The 18467-nt window shown below is 34.1% G+C and overlaps 4 protein-coding genes across 6 annotated transcripts; 1 reads left to right on the top strand and 3 right to left on the bottom strand.

The window, feature by feature from the left end:
* Positions 1-3606: 3606 nt before the first annotated feature.
* Positions 3607-4848, bottom strand: LOC111489583 (NAC domain-containing protein 100-like). The gene is made up of 3 exons (XM_023137891.1): positions 4630-4848; positions 4305-4564; positions 3607-4229 (listed from the first exon to the last, which is right to left on the bottom strand). Exons 1-3 carry the CDS (start codon positions 4799-4801, stop codon positions 3795-3797), a joined length of 867 nt encoding a protein of 288 aa, XP_022993659.1. The 5' UTR covers positions 4802-4848; the 3' UTR covers positions 3607-3794.
* A 2897-nt stretch (positions 4849-7745) lies between these two features.
* LOC111489532 (KH domain-containing protein HEN4-like) lies at positions 7746-11768 on the bottom strand. Of its 3 annotated transcripts, XM_023137812.1 has the most exons (8): positions 11573-11768; positions 10203-10806; positions 9671-10099; positions 9333-9590; positions 8959-9222; positions 8661-8728; positions 8323-8391; positions 7746-8125 (listed from the first exon to the last, which is right to left on the bottom strand). In XM_023137812.1, the coding sequence occupies exons 2-7, from the start codon at positions 10779-10781 to the stop codon at positions 8352-8354; spliced, it is 1638 nt and encodes a 545-aa protein (XP_022993580.1). In that variant the 5' UTR covers positions 10782-10806; positions 11573-11768; the 3' UTR covers positions 7746-8125; positions 8323-8351. The 3 variants fall into 3 exon arrangements, with proteins under 3 accessions (XP_022993580.1, XP_022993579.1, XP_022993581.1); XM_023137811.1 differs by having other exon boundaries at positions 7746-8391; XM_023137813.1 differs by having other exon boundaries at positions 7746-8391; positions 10203-10802.
* Positions 11769-14729: 2961 nt separating this feature from the next.
* Positions 14730-15871, top strand: LOC111489588 (expansin-A10-like). Its single transcript, XM_023137895.1, has 3 exons — positions 14730-15006; positions 15094-15382; positions 15448-15871. The coding sequence occupies exons 1-3, from the start codon at positions 14874-14876 to the stop codon at positions 15755-15757; spliced, it is 732 nt and encodes a 243-aa protein (XP_022993663.1). The 5' UTR covers positions 14730-14873; the 3' UTR covers positions 15758-15871.
* A 643-nt stretch (positions 15872-16514) lies between these two features.
* Positions 16515-17349, bottom strand: LOC111489598 (probable calcium-binding protein CML30). Its single transcript, XM_023137907.1, has one exon. It carries the CDS (start codon positions 17216-17218, stop codon positions 16691-16693), a length of 528 nt encoding a protein of 175 aa, XP_022993675.1. The 5' UTR covers positions 17219-17349; the 3' UTR covers positions 16515-16690.
* Between the last annotated feature and the right edge of the window lie 1118 nt (positions 17350-18467).

Raw genomic sequence — 18467 nt, 5'->3', positions numbered from 1 at the left:
TTCTTTATGTGAAGAATTTTCTAAATGTATGCATAGTGAGTTTGAGATGAGTATGATGGGAGAACTCAGTTTCTTTCTTGGACTTCAAATCAAACAACTCAAGAATGGTATCTTCATCAATCAAGAGAAATACACTAAAGATTTGCTCAAAAGATTCAAGTTCAATGGAGGTAAGATTGCAAGAACTCCCATGAGCACATCCACTAAGCTTGACAAGGATGAAAAAGGTAAAAGTGTGGATATTAAAGCTTATCGAGGTATGATTGGATCTTTACTTTACTTGACCGCTAGTAGACCCGATATTATGTTTAGTGTATGTCTTTGTGCTAGATTTCAATCTTGTCCTAAGGAATCTCATTTACATGCCGTTAAGAGAATATTTAAATATTTGCTTGGAACTATTGATCTAGGATTGTGGTATCCTAGAAATGTTGAATTTAAATTGGTAGGATATTCTGATGCAGATTTTGCCGGAAGCTTACTTGATCGTAAAAGTACTAGTGGAACTTGTCAATTTCTTGGTAGTTCCTTAGTTTCTTGGTTTAGTAAAAAGCAAAATTCGGTTGCCTTATCTACTACCGAAGCGGAATATATTGCGGTTGCTAGTTGCTGTGCTCAAATTCTTTGGATGAAACAAACTCTTTGTGATTTTGGATTAAAGTTTCATAGTGTGCCTATATTTTGTGATAATACAAGTGCTATTAATTTAACTAAAAATCCTATTCATCATTCTAGAACTAAACATATTGACATTAGACATCATTTTATTAGAGAGCATGTGCAAAATGGACATATTATTCTTGATTTTGTAAACTCTAATAATCAACTGGCCGATATTTTCACCAAGCCATTGAATGAAGAAATTTTTTGCAAAAATAGGCTTGAGCTTGGTATTATTCGTTGTGATATATCTTGAATTTTATAATTTTTGAATGCATGTTTTTAGGGGTTGCCATTATGTCATTATTAAATGCATTCTCTTTCAATTGTTCATTTTGATGATTACAAAGGGGGAGAAAATTAAGAAAAATATGTTCTAAATTTGTTATTTTATAATTTATGAATCATTTACTTGGTGTTTCATAATTTCTTGAGGCATTAATATAAGGGAGAATATGCTCTTGAGTGAAATTTATGATAATATATTAGTATGTAGTGATATTATTACATGGATGTTGTATTATTGGTTTTTATGAATTTTTCTTTAAATGATTTGTCATCATCAAAAAGGGGGAGATTGTTGGCTTATTGGCCCTTGATCTCACATTAATTAATTTCAATGAATTAATTATTGATGTTTTGATGATAACAAACCTACTTTTAATTATTAACTATTTTCAGTTTTTTGAACTGTCCACAGTATAAGGTCGGGAATAACGATTACAACAACTTTTCAATTACTCAAATCAGAGCTAAAACGAAGAAATTAGAGTCGAGACAACATACCCGACGTGATGATGTGGCAACAAAATCAAAATGATGGACAAATCAAAATATATCAAAGTATGACATTTATAATATTGGAAGAGTAACACATGGTGGAGTTTTTCTTATTATTACATTTCTAAATAAAATTATTTTTACAAATATAAATTTGAATATAACCGTTACTCACATCGAATTTTATTATTACTATATTATATTATTATATTATTATATTTTAAAATTTTGGTAGTTACTCACATCATTTTTATTATTATTATATTATTATATTTATAATAAATTTTGAATTACATTTTACCGTTACTCACATAACTTTTTATTATTATTATATTATATTACTATTATATTAAAATTTTGAAATAAATGAATTTAGAAAATTTTCTTACTTAATTACTTTTAATCTCCACCTTCCATTATTCCTAACACAATCCAATGGTCAATATTCAATCCTACATTTTGCCACTTTTCTCCTCTATATAAACTCATCTTCCCCACATTTTTAAAAGACACAACTTACATACATTCTTCAATCCTCATTTGTTCAAAGTCTCCATTGTTTATTGCTCTCTCCAAGCTTACAAGTTTATTTCTTTTCATCTTATTCTTGAGAGGGATTATTATTATATTGTGAGGAAATAGTTGTCAGTATCCCAAATTGTAAATCTACTCTTTGAGAGAGTTGTGGTGTGTTATTATCAAACTCAAATACTTGTATCGGTTTGATCCTGCGTCGTTGAAAGGATTGAGTTTGCTCTTGAACTCGTAAAAAGAGCGGTGTACCGGTTTGGCTCTGATCCGTGGAAAGAGTCGGAAAAGTTCTTTATTCAAATTCCCAAGAGGCGCTTGGGGAGTGGAGTAGGTCGAGTTTGACCGAACCACTATAAAACTACGGTGTCATTTTCTCTAACTCTTTCCTATTTAATTTCAAGATTATTATTATGTTTATTGCATGTTCTACTTGATTATTGTTTTGACTTGAATTATTTTGCTTTAGTAATTATCATCTTCTACTTATTTGTAAAAAGTTTTATCATTAGAAAAATTAATCAAGTTTAAACACTTTTATCGTTAAAACCCTATTCACCCCCCCTCTAGGGTTGCCATACCGATCCAACATAATCAAGTCATTAATCATAATAATTTTTCAAAAGTAGAAAACAAAAACGAAAAAACTAAACTCAAACCCAAATGAACGCTAAATGATAAGAAATTAAAAGGCATTATTTAATTATTCAAAATAACTTCTCCTAAATTATCAAATAAGATACATATATAGTGGAGGACATTTATGAAGGGATTAATTGGTAATTAACAACATTCCGTAGGGTGGTTATGGTCTTTTCCTTCATATATTTTAAATAACTCAATACCTACTTTAATTGGTATAAATTTCGGTACCTTTCAACTTTTATTTCTTAAAGTTAAGTATTTATGCATTTTTATTTTATTTTATTTTATCAAATTAAACTTTAAATTCAAATCAGAAATCTAAAATTCCACTAATAAACTATGACCTATTTAATTTTTAGGATTTAAATTAACATGATAAAAAATTATTATTATTATTATTATTATTATTATTATTATTATTATTATTATTATTATTATAGAAAAAAAATTGTGGTGAGATGGTAGCATCACCAACCAAATGTTTGTTTTGAGTGATGACAAAAATGGGGAATAATCGTTAGGCTGAGGCAGCTATATTGAGAATGAGATATTTATTTGATTTTTCCATTTTTCTAATTTTTAATAATTTATATTCTAATTTTTAATTTTTAAAGCTCTGATAGGAAAAATATAAATCTCAGACGCAAGTAATTGTGCATCCATCTCCATCCCTACAAAAATCTTCCTTCAAAAATATTTAAAATAACGATAATAATTAATAAATCCGAATTTATATTCAGTAGAAATTGTCGTATCTCAAAGCTATTATAAAAGCATTGTGCTTAACAAAATAGGAGTTTATAACAATTAAAAAGGGTTCGAGAATCAAAATCAAAACTGAAATGAATAAGGTTTTACGACCAAATCATGTTTATAATAATAAATAATCAAAGATGTATTATCGTGAACCCATAATTAATAGAATTATCAAATGTCGAATGAAGATTGTTGGTGCATTAAATTAAGAAGTTGTTGCATCATGGTACATCTAAATTTAGGCCATCTACAACATTTGTTTGGATTATTGAGATTTGTATATACAAGTATATTTGGAATCACATGACACTATTAGACCCCCTCAAAACAAAACAAAATAGGTTCCTTGCTATGATCCTATATCATAATGTATATGAACGCAAATTTAAATTCTCCCAATCATTTTAATGATCAAGAAGGAGACATCAATAATTCCAGAGACTTTCAAGGTCAATTGGATCACCAGAAGGCGATGATGGGTTATGATGATCTTCCTCCATCGTTCCAATTCCACGCCCAAAACCTGTAATCTCCACTTTTGGATTCATCAACTCACTTGCCGTTTCATTCTCAACCAACATTCTCACAACGCTGTTTCCGGGCATCCAAACAGAATCCGCAGTGTTCAACAGCCGGGATGGCGGCCAAGGGTTAGGGAAATGGAACGCCTGCGGTGTAGGGTTGAAATTGTAAGCCCTGTCGGATGTATTGGAGAAGCAGGTCACGCGTGGTGGACGTTCCACGGTGGAGTAGGGCGTTTGGGAATGGGAATATTCCATTAGCGGCGGCAGAGCTGTGGAACTGTGTGGTGGTTTCTCCCCGGAGCCCTTGTTGAAGATTCGGCAGATAACCCATTCGTTCTGTGAAGGAATAAACTCATAAAAAACAGAGAGAAACAGAGAGAAACAGAGCAAAACAGAGAGAAAGAAAAGAACCTTAGAAAGGGGGAATTTTGGTGCTAAACGATACTCGTGCATAACCCAATTAGATTTATGGCCTTTTGGGGCTCTTCCAGTGTAAAAAACCAAAGTTTTCTTCATACCCACAATTCTTTTTGCTCTGAAAATCTCTTTATCTTTGCCAGTGGCCTTCCAATACCCAGAATCCGTAGCTCTGTTCGTCCGCAGCCCAGTGGGGTACTTCCTGTCCTTGACGCAGAAAAAGTACCATTCCTTTTCCCCCATTTTGGCTCTCCCTAATAACAACAAAGACTGTAAGTTGAGTGAATTAGGATTGAGATGAGTATAAATGATGAGATACCAGGCAAGTCCCAGGGCTCTGATTTGTTCAAATCGGCCTCCCCGATGGCTACGGCGCTGAAGTTGGTGTTGAGGACCTTGGGGGAGAGGTAGTGGGTGATGAGCTCCTCGTCCGTCGGATGGAATCGGAATCCCGGGGGCAGTTCTATCTGCTCGTCCATTATTGAATTCATATGAACACACACACACACACACACATGAATTTGGGGATATTATTGGAATCCAGAGGTTGAACAAAAACCATGCCTTTATATAAACCTGCTGCCTAACACATCTTTCCTCCATTTTTATTTTTATTTTTTATAAATATTGTAAATTGTCGTCATCATCAGCGTCAGCATATGGATTCTATCTTTAATTTTACCCAACAAAGAATTGGATAAAACCTATTAAAATTGTAATGAACCCATCTATTAATGCCCAAGCCACATGCCCGAGTCCGTCACAACCCGACTAGGCGACTCGTGGCCAACCCACGCTAAGGATCAAGCTTGTGAGAACTAAGTCGAGGCTTAGATATTTATCATCGATATTAAGTTCAAGCAATGTTAATACTAACTATGAAGACAAAAACTATTGATTTGATAATAATAATAATCGTGGGTAGGCTAAGGATAAGGATATTAATGGAGTATATTAATCTAAAATACGAGAGAGCGTAGACTTTTTCATTACACTAGTGTGACTTAGTGAGTTACTAGCTACATCATTCCACTTGATTCATATATAAACGATAGATTGATTAGTAGGTGAAGAGGCTGAATTTAAGGCAATCAAAGTCACGGTGTTAGTTGTTATTTAACTTATTAAATGACGTTATAATTTTATATTTAATGATTTTCATTAGAGGTTGACTTTTTTTCTTATTTTACTCTTAAAAATAATAAGAGGAACTATTAACGTGAATTTAAACATATGATTGAGCCACCAAAAAAAGAATGTACATTTTGTACTAAATTTTTCTCATTTGGTTACGTCCATCAAATTATATATATAATGAAAAACGATATTAATGAAATTATTGGAATATATATATGTATTGCATGTGCGACCATTTAGTTGTGAAGTTTGGTCACATTCATAATGACGATGAACAATAATTGAGTTCAGATATATAATAAAACTTCGAAATTCTTACACCAATGCTTATATTTTAAATATTACATCCTCCCTAAATTTTTGTAAACATTTGTTTTAGTCTTTACATTAAATTATTTTTTTCTAAATTTAATATATCTGACTTACCATCTATCATGATTAAAGGATTCAAATATATAAGAAATAAAATTAAAATTTTCAAAAAACACTTTTTATAATCCTGGTGTACGGACACTGTGTTAAAGAAATGACATTAGATTCGTAAAGATATTTAATTAAATTAAAGAAACGAGTGCAACAAACTTATTAATATACATATATAGAAATTAAATTAAACATAACTACCCTCTTTTAACTTTTTATCTCTTATTTTATTTTATTATTATGCAATTTTATAAACTTTGATTTTTCGGACTTACCAATTAGGGAACTGGAAAACATAATAAAATGATACAATTAATGGGTCATTAGAGAGTCAATAATACTTTAAGATGATACAATTATTGAGATAAAACAAACTTTTAACTCAATTATAAATGCAAATGTTCAATTTACATCTAAGAATTACATCTTTGAATAAAGCCTGTTCTTACTGTATATAATAGTACAACTCTATGTAAAGTAAACTATTCAATAGATAATGAACAAAAACTCACACAGTACAACTCTATGTAAAGTGTTTTTCCTTCTCTTCCAATCACTTATAAATTAGGGTTTCCTCAAGCCATATAGTTGGGGTTTGAGATTCATGGGAAGATCGTGAAGTTTGGGTTTCAAATATTAAATTGAAAATAAACTACAGAAATAAAATGAACGAACAATTCAAAAAACATGCATATAATAAGGACCAGCACGTTCAAAGTTTATAAGAAAATAAAAATATAACGTCCAACTGAAGTAGGGTGAGCTAACTTATTTTCTTCGCTTTTAAAAACATAGATTTCACGGCCATATATACACATCAGAAACTGCCACACTATTTTCTTCATTAAAAGGGATTTAAAGAATAGAATTACGAGAGTTGTATAAAATTTAAAAAGAAAAATACAAACATTCCCGCAAACCTGCGCTATTCTTGCCATCAACAATCTGTACGAGCAGTTTACCTAACATTCATTTTCTAAAACCTTCCAAGGTCAAATGAGTATAAAACTCCAGTTGCATTCAGCAACAGCTAATATTACTTTGCACGAATCCACCATGGTTATCATCGCAATAGTTCCAGCTGCCAAGTTTCCATGCAAGGACCAGAGACTCAAAGCAAAGGCCATCTCTAGGGTCAGAAAGTGTTATATCCTTGCATAGAGGAAGGGTGTACTTTTTTGAGGTACCAACGGTACCAGTAACCTGGCACAGATGTTTCGGCTTGACCTCATCTAGCTATGTTAACAGAAAATATCCTTTTGAAGATAAAATACTGTAAATCCAAAAAAATATAAGAAACAAAAAAAAAAACTGAAGGCATTATGAGTTCTACAAAAACTTGCCTGACCACTATAAACAATGAACAAACCAATGCATTTTCAAACTATAGCGGACCAAGCTTGCCCTGTCAAGTATAGAATGGCCACTGGCTGGCCTTAATATTGCCTCTTCACTTACTGGATAATAAACTAAAACTGCATTCATCTTTAAGCACATATTATTTCCAGATTCAGTGTTTAATGAATATAGCAAAAAGAAAAAGAAATCAAACTGACCCTTTTCCTTTTGTTTTCTTACTGCTCAAACCATATTCTTTTTTGGTAACTCAATATTTCCGAGGACCCACTCACACAAAACCGAAGGCACCTGCACCCACCCCAAGGCCCGAAACATCGAGGGTTTTTCTTATTAAGCTCGCTAAAGGTTCCAACCTGAGGCTTGATAACAAACCTTTTTCTTTTTCAGAAATTAGAGTCTAAAGTAGGAATGTTTTAGCGCCATAAAAATGAATGTCCATTGGGGGTGCAAGAGCAGAGTGCGACATTTAATCCCAGCACATTTAGGAGACGATGCAGAATAGGGTGCACTCAAGGGTAAAAAGGAAAAAATAAAACAGAATTTTGAGGAGATAATGAGTGCACATCATGAGTTCTAATCAAATCTTATAGCAGTAAACCACACAAAACGAAAACTCCACATCTGTCCAATCTGGAAGTCAACACGGTTTCATAGTTCAATCTTTGAGAAGGAAACACAACAAAAACCAAGGCATTTCGGCTAGTAGGTTATTAGGAGCTCAAGATCTTATGCAAGGTCATCTTGGTATATGGATGTGTTAAAATTAAGAGCAACAAGATCTTCAGGCATGGTCCATCTAAAGGTAGCATCAAGGTGGGCCATGAATATGTCAAACCCTGGTTCATCTGGTCTTCAGGTTAAGGCAGTAGGCTGGCCTCAGGCTTCATAAATCTCAGCTGTTTTAATGGGAAGGGAAAGGCAAGGGGAAAATAACTGTATCAGAATTTTGAGCAGAGGGAGACCGGATAGCTTATTTTTATCAAACTATCAATTGTCAGTGGTGTGTTGGCGAATGTTCTAAACAGGTAAAAGTTATCTTTTCTTCCGTATTTTCTCTCTTTAATCCTGCCCCAATGGAGACGAAATAGCATACCTGTAAATAATGACCACCAAAATCTAGGATTAGTTTCTCCTCCGAGAAACATTGCCATGTCCAGAAACCCTGAAGAAAAAGTGAACACATGATTACTACCCCTTTTTATTGTTTTTGGAGGGGGAGTTACTCCACCTACACATTAGCTACTTCAAGCCAATTCATTTCGTTTAGAAAGATTTACAAGATTTCTGGGAAAAAAAAAAAAAAAATACAGGAACAAAACCTACATACATATAATTTGACCAAATAACAAATGAGTGCATCGACTGAGCAAAGTCAACCATTCTTCCTTTCAAGATTAACACCACTAAATGAAGAAGAAAAGAATAATTTACCCTGAACTACCACTTCGTCCCATAGAAAAGCTTCCATAGGCCCCATAAGCACTACCACCACCACCAATCTACAAAGGAAACGCTTGGCTTCAGTTGCAAATTAGAAATCTGGGCATTAAATTTTGATCAATAATAGGTAAACGATCATGGCAAAAAAAAAAAAAAAAAAAAAAATCTTCGCTTAAAGGTGCACAACTGTGATAATTTCAAAACCTTATCTGCAATTTAGCCTTCTAAAAGCAGAAGGATACATTTTCACCATCTCTAAAATTAGACATGTCAAGGTTAATGTACGTACCTGTGAGCCACTGTAACTTCCATAACCATCACCAGCAGCCAAATCCGTGAAACCCCCATAACTATTAGAATAAGAATGCCCACGCCCATGTCTTTTGCCTTCTCTACCATCATATAGACTTTCTGAACCATCAGCTGGTAGAGGAAGATACGGCAGAACAGGCAGAACAGCTGAGAGAGCACCTTCTCTATCAAAAAGGTTGGCTCTCAACCTGGTCACTATATGAACAAGAGCCTCCTTGGCAACATCAAGATCCCCGGATATCTAATCAGAAAAACAATAAAATTAACTGAACGCAAACACAAGCAATACGGAATACAAGGGAGAGTTCATCATAACAGGAAAATTAATATAAATCAATTAACAGCGACTACCTGCACCATTTCATCATCTTCCAAGGCAACCTTGGGGAGGTTTTCCTTTGACAGTATTCGAATATTAGCTTTGGTGAGCCTTCTCAACTCGGTAATGATAGCTCCACCTTTACCAATTAGGCAACCAATTCGTGAGGTAGGCACAAGCAGACGGGTTGTGAATGAAATAATTCCAGAATCTCTTTCTACTTTCTCACTGCACCTTGGTTGCAAGCGCAATGCAGCTTCCAGCGTGGGAGAATATGAATCTTCAAAGAACTGAAACAGTATGCAATAAAACTGTCAGAAGTATGATCCACAGCCAACAATAGACAAAGTTATAAAAGCTTAGATTAAACCTCCTTGGATGTTATATTTATCAAACAATCATCTTCTTCAGTAGCTGAACTATCAACTTTTATGGCAGCCTTGGTCTCCTGTCTAATCTGATTGATAACAGCTCCACCTTTGCCAATGACGCCTCCAATGTTTTCGGTTGGACATATCAATCGAAGAGAAAATTCTTTTGAAGATAATTCTTCCCTTGGAGCTGAATATAAAGACCTGGACCAATTACCACTGTCCCCTTTATAACCTCCATATGGACTGACCAAAGAAGCTAAACCCATAATTGGAGCACCATGTGTAGAAGCAACAAGCGAACCACCAGAAGGATATACACCAGGTATGGCAGAAGCAAGTAGATGCTGAGATCGTGAAGGATTTTCTTGCAGTCGAGATGCAATCTGGTACAAGGCTTTCTCCACAATCGGGGGTTCACCAGATATCTGAAACACAACTAAATTAAAATGCTACAACGGAAAAAACAGCATGAACTTAAAAAAACTCAGAAATGCAAACAATAAAATTTAGTGAAAGCCATCCACTTACCTGCACAAGTTCATCAGAACTCAGAGCACAACGGGGTAAATGATCATCCTTAAGAATGCGAATCAGGGCCCCAGTCTCAGTGCGAATATTCTGGACAATCTGCCCACCTTTCCCAATAATACAACCAATCTGATCAGAGGGTACAAGAAGTCTAGCTGTAACCTGGTGACTTACTCCTTCAGATTCCTCGTCCATTAGGTCATCGGCCACAACTCTATGGTGGACTTTGAACAAAGCCTGCTGAGCTGGAGAACTATAATCACTACTTTCTTCCAAAGCATTAGTCTCATTGCTTGCGCTGTAGATTGTTATGACACGCTCATCAGATCCAGGCACTGTTTCTCCAATTCTAATCTTTGATTTAGTATCTATCCTTAACTGCTTCACTATCTCACCTCCCCTTCCAATAACACTTCCAATCTTTTTAACAGGGCACAAATACCGGTAAACAGTATCTTCTGGATCTATGATAAACTGGTCCCGGTCCTCACCGTGACTTCTTCTTTTGTTCCCTCCATTTTCAGAATAATCAGACTGAGAACGATTACGTTTTCCGTAACTATTCCTCTGACCAGCCATGAACTTAAAAACTGGTTATATCTGTCTACACACATAAAAAAACGGAAGAGGAAAATAAAGTATTAAAGTTGTGAGTAAACCAGAAATTAAAAGACAACAGAGAACACAAACAGCCATAACATATCCCAGCTACACATCACATGTGCGTAAAACACACCACAAGAAAATGGTCCAATATAAGTAATTATACACATCTAAGCAAGCAGCTTGCTCAGTAAAAATCTCAAAAAACTCAAGTTTCAGGCCAATAATAAGAAAAGAGAACCAGTTAAAGCATAAATATATTAGTTAATACTAGGTTTATACCATAAACCGGAATTAAATGTTAACCCCATACTGCACAACAAGACGGCTGGTTGTAACAAAACTCTAGAAAATAGGAAACAATATATTCAAGGAATTACGCAAGATTGTAGGTCGCTACTTTCATGACAGAAATTCGTTTTCTTTCTGCAGGAATGACAATTTCTAGCCTTCTTTCAACGTCAATAAGAAACTTTGTTCCCGAGCAGTGTTCTTGTTAAATTAGCGAAAAGCAGGAAAACAATTTAGGAAAAAGTAAAACTAACCAACTGCAACAAGGATATAAGAAAACGAGTTTAGATCTCGATTCGTCCGCACCATCAGTGCCGCGTAATTACAGCGAGACAACGAATACAACCATAACGCAAAAGGATCGCAGAATTGAGCAACAACGAATGAAACAATCGGTACCGAGAACAGAATCCAAAATCCGGAACAGGAAAGACGTAGAAATTATGAAATTTACAAGCTAAAGATAATGAATCAACCTGAAAATTGTCAGATAATGAAGAAAAACGAGGGCAATGGGAGACGAAGACCGATTGCGCGAAATCGAGAGTTTTAGGAACGATCGTTGATTCTGGGGACTTACTTTCTGTGACGGAGTCTAGGGTTTTGATTTTACTTTCGCTAAATTGCACTTCGCCACGAAAATATTTGGAATTGATTTTCTTTCGCGACTAATTTTAGCTAATCTTCCTGTATTTTAATAAATATAAAAATATAAAAATATTTGTAACCCTAATTTTAATTAAATTATAAATTAACGATTAAATAATTTTAATTGCTATTTTTCTTTGAAATTTTATTAATTTTGTAGCATATATATATATATATATAATTAAATGGAATTATATGAAACTTTTGATTAATTTTCAATTTTCAATTTTCAACCAAAAAAAAATCAAATCAGTCATCAGACTTATAACATCTATACTTTTAATAAACATCGTTGGGTCTTTTTAAGTACTTACAATCATCATTCCAAGACTAATTAATGAATTAATGTACTAAAATAATAATAATAATCGTGAACAATTAGATATATATATATATATATATAAAAGGGATGATGAAATTTCGTCTTCGACTGTATCTAATTAACAGGATAAGTCTTTCCTTGTTCCACATTTAAACCAAAAATTTTCACCATTCACCCTATTTAGAGTGGGTCCATGTAGGACTCCAACCTAATCAAATGGACATTTGTACTACTACGATATTAAAATTAAAAACAAAAGACAAATTATACTTTTAATTATTAGGTTGTTCACCGTTTTCAAACTCCAATTTGATTTCGAGTAAACCTATCGTACTTTTTAATGAGGTAGATGACAACCATATATTTATGATGGTGGGTGCAGGATTCAAAGATTTTAAATATTTACTTTTTCTTTCTTTTTTATGCATTTAAATACATGTAAAAAAATGCTTTCATCCAATATATTTAGAAGAAGATTATTATAGAATTGAAAATAGGACACGGAGACATTCGTCACATTGCAATTCCAAACATGAAAACAAATAATTAAAGTTTTATAATATAGTTAATAATGTGTTGTGAATGGATTGATGAAGGCAATATGGAGAATTAAATTGAATTTTGTAAAGGTGTTTGGTCACTTTGGAAAACCTACCAAAAATAATAAAACAAAAGAGTACCAACAAACAGCTATATGGTTCCATTAAATTGGGAGGACCTTCATGGTTTCTCAACCACTCACATTAATTTATCATTTATAAAAAAAAAATGTTCCAAATATATTTATATTTGATTTTCACCCTAAAGTTATGATTTTATTGCAGCCTTAGCCCCAAAAAATAAAAATAAAAAGAATTTATGGAAGTCTATTGAAAAATAAATTCATTATTGTAAATATATTTTTTTTTATTATTTTGTTTTGTTTTTAGCTTTATTAAAATTATACAACTTATTTTCATTTTTATGTTTTTATATTAAACATNTTTTTTTTTTTTTTTTTTTTTTTTTTTTTTTTTTTTTTTTGGTAATGGTTTAAAAGTCAAAAAGTTATTTAAGGAATATAAAAATCATAGTATAAAAATAGTGAGTCCGCTTTAAATGCTTTATTAACTTAATTGCTAATTAATAATTTTAAATTCACCTAAGTTTAAAAAAAAATTATATTGAAAAAATAAATATAAAAATTGTTTTAAAACAATAAAAAATGTCGATTATATTATTATAATGGATGGACTATAAAGTTAGATTTTGTAATTTGCGATGACATGTGACCAACAAAATATATAACTATTTAATAATATAGTAGAAATTATATTTTATTTTTATATGATAATATCAAAAAAAAAAAAAAAAACAAAAAAAACAAAAAAAGGGAGCACCGACACCGTGTTTATAATTACAACATTAATCAAAACAAAAAACAAGGGAACAGAGAAAGTACCTATTTGAGTAATGCTTTTGGATTTCTTTTACAATTCTATTTAAATTCTTTTTTTTTTCCTATATATATATAAAAAAAAAAAAAAAAAAGTACATATTACGAAAAAGAAACTAAAATGACATATCTAACCTCCTGTGTGTGTGTGCAATAATAAATAAGCTGATTTTATTTATTTACCTCGAATCAAAACAATTACACCCAAATTTGTGTGAGGATTATTTTTCCTTCATTTGGGGTTATTTATAAATTGAAAGGGTATTTTGGTAAAGTGATTTGGATTAAACATCTGCATCAATTTCCCCCATTAAGTGGATCAATTTGGGATATTTATGATATGAATTGTCATTATCCGGTTTATATAAATAATATATATATATATATATATATATATATATATATATTTAATTTTTTTATATGCTACATAAAACTACATTTCACCTAATATCCTAATCCACCGGCATCTGGACAGAATGCCTTTAATTTATGCTTAAATTGCAAGATAAATAATTTATTATTATTCTTTTTAAATTCAAGCTTGCTTAGTTTTTTTTAGATTTTAACTAATTTTAAAATATTAAAAATTATTTTTGAGAAATTCCTGTTTTATTTTAGATCTGAGGAAAATTCAGTATCCATCGACCAATTTCTGATTTGAAATCTGTTTCCTTCTCCACAACTAGGGAACATAAATGGTCTAGTATCAATCATAAAATTTAATTAGTCCGAGAGGGGTATTATAGTAATTACGATAGATACGATTTTGGGAACAAGATGACTAGATTTCTGATTTTAATTCTCGATAATTTCTTATCGGATGATCGAAAAAAATAAGATTTTGATTCTATTGATTCGAGTTTAATAAATATTTGTTTGAATTTGCGTTAAGTAAATGGGGCCTTAAGAAAGACGTGTCTATAAAATGTCGAAAAAGAGGCGTTAATAGAAGGGCGGGAAACAGCTATGGGCGTGTAATAAATAAGGGAAAGAGGCATTTAATAATAATGCACGTCAAATGGTAGAACATAGTCCATGTGCCTCTACCCCATCACTCATCTCTCTTTCACCCTTCCCTAATCAAACCCCACCTTTCACATCGACACTCCGTTTTTTCAATCGGGTCTTGAATATAACTCAATTGGTTAATTATGGTGCAGTTATCTCGATGTTTGAAATCTCAATATCGTCCCTTAAATCTATATAATGTTACAAACGGTGCATACTAACTTGACTAGTGATGATGACCACGACGTCCACGTCCACAGCCCTTGCCCTCTATTTATTACCCTTTCAAGTCCCTCTTGTGTTCTTCATTTCCTCAAACCAATTCCATCTGACTCTGTTTTAGAAAATAAAATTCTGGCACTGAATGGCTTCATTGGGGATCATAATCCTCTTACTGGGTGTTTCTTGGACGGTGTCGTGTGTTAATGGCGATTATGGGGGTTGGATCAACGCGCACGCCACTTTCTATGGTGGCAGTGATGCATCTGGGACAATGGGTTTGTTTTGGCTTATGATTAATGATGCAAATTAGTAAGAATTCAATGGTTTACTAATGTTGTTTGTTGTTGTTGTTGTTGTAACAGGGGGGGCTTGTGGGTATGGAAATTTATACAGCCAAGGGTATGGAACCAACACTGCGGCGCTAAGCACGGCGTTGTTTGACAATGGCCTTAGCTGTGGCGCTTGCTTTGAGCTGCGCTGTGTCAACGACCCACAGTGGTGTATTCCAGGCACTATTGTCGTCACTGCCACTAACTTCTGCCCTCCTGGCGGCTGGTGCGACCCTCCCAACCACCATTTCGACCTCTCTCAGCCTATCTTCCAACACATTGCCCAATATCGTGCCGGAATTGTCCCCGTGGCTTACCGCAGGTACTCCAGTGGTGTAACTCATAAAGATTACTTCAAAATTTTAATTATAAACGTGAATTTTGCAGGGTAAGGTGCAGAAGAAGTGGGGGGATAAGATTTACAATCAACGGCCATTCATATTTCAATTTGGTACTAGTGACCAACGTGGGGGGTGCTGGAGATATACATTCAGTAGCAATTAAGGGTTCGAGGACCCGATGGCAACCCATGTCAAGAAATTGGGGCCAAAATTGGCAGTCCAACTCTTATCTGAACGGACAGAGTCTCTCCTTTCTGGTGACAGCCAGCGACGGCCGACAAGTGCTGTCCTACAACGTGGCTCCCTCCGGCTGGTCCTTCGGACAGACATACGTGGGCGCACAGTTCCGCTATTAATTCAACCTTTTTACGTATACATGCATATGCTGATATCTACCAAGCGAGCGAGAGAAGAAAAAGAAGAAAAAAAAATTAAAATTAAAACAGAATCAAGAATATTCCAATCCCCCAGATTCCAAAAAGGGTTTTCTGATTTAAAAAGATTGCCCTTTTTGGTTTTGTAGCAGTTCAGTTGATGGGGTTGAAGGGTTTGTTTGTTTGGCTTCTGAATTATAATATAAAACAATATATATTTCCCTTTATATATATAATTAAATAATTAAAAAGAATAATAATGTTTTGTTCCTCTGTTTTTTCTGCACTTCCCCATCCATTCTCTTATTAAATATATATAGAAATCAACATTTATGAAAATTTGTAAGCTCCTCCACTTATTATAAGAATGGTTTAAGGAACATGTTACATGAACACGACTCACTCTCATCTTTGTTTATAAGTCATGATCAGTCTCTAAATTGCGCCACTCCTTAATTGAGACTCGAATCCTTTGGAGTTCATTCCCTAAATGACTGCCTTCGAGGATGCTCTTTTATTTTGGAATCTTTTGTTCGATATTTAGGATTTACCAACTAAGTTTAGGGCACGACTCTGATATCATGTTAGAACGAATACGATTCTCCACAATGCAATGCGATGATATTATCCACTTTGATCACAAACTTTCATGACTTTACTTTGAGCTTACAAACGGCCTCATACCAATAAAATTAGTATTGTTTGTTTATAAATTTATGATCATAGTCGACTTTCATCCTTCAATATCCAACCCAACAAAGTAACTGGATTATATATAAAAATTACAGAGATAAATAGGATGGGCCAAAATGTCAAAGCCATTTACGCCCAGAAAAACAAGAACACGAAGGGGTAAAAGGCTTGAATTTCGACCACTATGAGAAATTACTATAATTAATTGAATAAATAAATTAATTAATAAACAGCAGACTCCATTAATTTAACAAATTCCTGAAAATCAATTCTGCCATCGTTGTTCTCATCAAACTTGTTAATCATCCTCCGGCAGTTCTGAATCGCCTCTCCTTCTTTGAACCCCAAAACGCATAGCACTCTCTGCAACTCCTCAACGTCGATGAACCCATCGCTATTAACATCAAACACATCGAAAGCTTCCTTCACCTCCGCCGCACTCGCCGCCGTTTGATCGAAAATCTTACACATCTCTTCCATCGACGCAAACCCAGGAAGCGATTCCTCCGTCTCTTCCCCCCAAGAAAGCCCCAATTCCTCCATCACCCATTTCATTTCCTCTCTGCTAACCCTCTCGCCGCCCTCTTTCCTCTGTTCCGATTTAGCCGTTTCAGAAGCTGGTAAACTCCACTGCTTTCGTTTTCCGCTAGCGAAGGCGTAGAGCCAAGAGCCCAGTTTCTGAAAACGAAAGCAGTCGATCATTATAAGGAATCGGAAAGAGGGGTTTGCTGGGATTGTGTTGCCGTCCATTGAAACGTTGCAGAGACCAAACTCCTCCGGTGATTGAATGAGGGGTTCAATCGGATGCGTGGGGTATTTGAAGCCCTGTTTGCGCGTAATGGTTTGAACGATCAAGGAAACAGAGGAATTGGGGTTTGTTATAAAGTCAAAAATATGTTAAATTTAATTACTGAAATGTTGAATCAATGGGGAGGCCGTTGCAACCAGGAAGGTTCGTTTTCATAATTGCGACCTTTCTGGGAAATTGTGTGGATTTGGTAATTATTTTGGACAAAATGGTCAACCAATTCATTTTTTTATTACATTTTTAATTATATTCTTTGTCTCTTCTTCTTACCACTAAATTGGCGGCAAAATTATATTAAATAATAAATTAATTATATATAAGTCCAAAAGCTTTAGTTGAATAAGGAGAGAGTTGAAAGTTAAAGGTCCATGCTACTGCATGGTTTATAATTAATTATACGAGAGAACAATATTTAGAGCGCACGGTTCAACTCATTACATCGACTACACTTTAATAGAGTGAAGTCCTTCAGGAATATTAGGCCCTGTTCGTCGATAGTCTGTTACGTCAATCATCTTTCTTGATTTCTCGGTTTACATTTGAGTAGTGATCTGCCCACGGTTAAGTGAGTTGCATGGATTACATTTGAGTAGTGAGTTGCATGGATTACATTTGAGTAGTGAGGTCCAAAACTCTGTCCACTGTTAAGCTCGTTGCTTGGATTACATTTGAGTAGTGAGGTCCAAAACTCTGTCCACTGTTAAGCTCATTGCTTGGATTACATTTGAGTAGTGACGTCCAAAACTCTGTCCACTGTTAAGCTCATTGCTTGGATTACATTTGAGTAGTGACGTCCAAAACTCTGCCCACTGTTAAGCTCATTGCTTGGATTACATTTGAGTAGAGGTCCAAAACTCTGCCCACTGTTAAACTCATTGCATGGATTACATTTGAGTAGCGAGGTCCTCCAGGAACGTTAGGCCCTGTTCGTCGATAGTCTGTTACGTCAATCATCTTTCTTGATTTCTCGTCCTATAAAAATTAACATAATAATCAAACACACTTCATACAAAATCAACCAAAACTCTGAACTCATCTACCTTTAGTGAACCGAACAAGGCTGCATCTTTCACGCCTATTCCCATTGCTTCTTCGCCATATGCTTCAAACATGTTGGACGAAGGTTAGTAAGTCAATAAGATGGCATGAAAATATGAGAAGAACGTGAGAAAACAAGGAAGAAGATTACCA

The sequence above is a fragment of the Cucurbita maxima genome, unplaced genomic scaffold, assembly GCF_002738345.1.
Source record: "Cucurbita maxima cultivar Rimu unplaced genomic scaffold, Cmax_1.0 Cma_Scf00014, whole genome shotgun sequence".
Classification (NCBI taxonomy): Eukaryota; Viridiplantae; Streptophyta; class Magnoliopsida; order Cucurbitales; family Cucurbitaceae; genus Cucurbita; species Cucurbita maxima.
This window is presented reverse-complemented; position numbering and strand designations above follow the sequence as displayed.

Coding starts and splice junctions, on each gene's coding strand:
- LOC111489583 (XM_023137891.1), bottom strand. CDS start 4,801: ATGAATTCAATAATGGACGAGCAGATAGAACTGCCCCCGGGATTCCGA. Junction 4,565..4,629: donor AGAGCCCTGGGACTTGCCTG/GTATCTCATCAT, acceptor TGTTGTTATTAG/GGAGAGCCAAAATGGGGGAA. Junction 4,230..4,304: donor CAAAATTCCCCCTTTCTAAG/GTTCTTTTCTTT, acceptor ATTCCTTCACAG/AACGAATGGGTTATCTGCCG.
- LOC111489532 (XM_023137811.1), bottom strand. CDS start 10,781: ATGGCTGGTCAGAGGAATAGTTACGGAAAACGTAATCGTTCTCAGTCT. Junction 9,591..9,670: donor TAAATATAACATCCAAGGAG/GTTTAATCTAAG, acceptor ATACTGTTTCAG/TTCTTTGAAGATTCATATTC. Junction 8,392..8,660: donor GGACGAAGTGGTAGTTCAGG/GTAAATTATTCT, acceptor CTTTTTCTTCAG/GGTTTCTGGACATGGCAATG.
- LOC111489588 (XM_023137895.1), top strand. CDS start 14,874: ATGGCTTCATTGGGGATCATAATCCTCTTACTGGGTGTTTCTTGGACG. Junction 15,007..15,093: donor TGATGCATCTGGGACAATGG/GTTTGTTTTGGC, acceptor TTGTTGTAACAG/GGGGGGCTTGTGGGTATGGA. Junction 15,383..15,447: donor GTCCCCGTGGCTTACCGCAG/GTACTCCAGTGG, acceptor TGAATTTTGCAG/GGTAAGGTGCAGAAGAAGTG.
- LOC111489598 (XM_023137907.1), bottom strand. CDS start 17,218: ATGGACGGCAACACAATCCCAGCAAACCCCTCTTTCCGATTCCTTATA.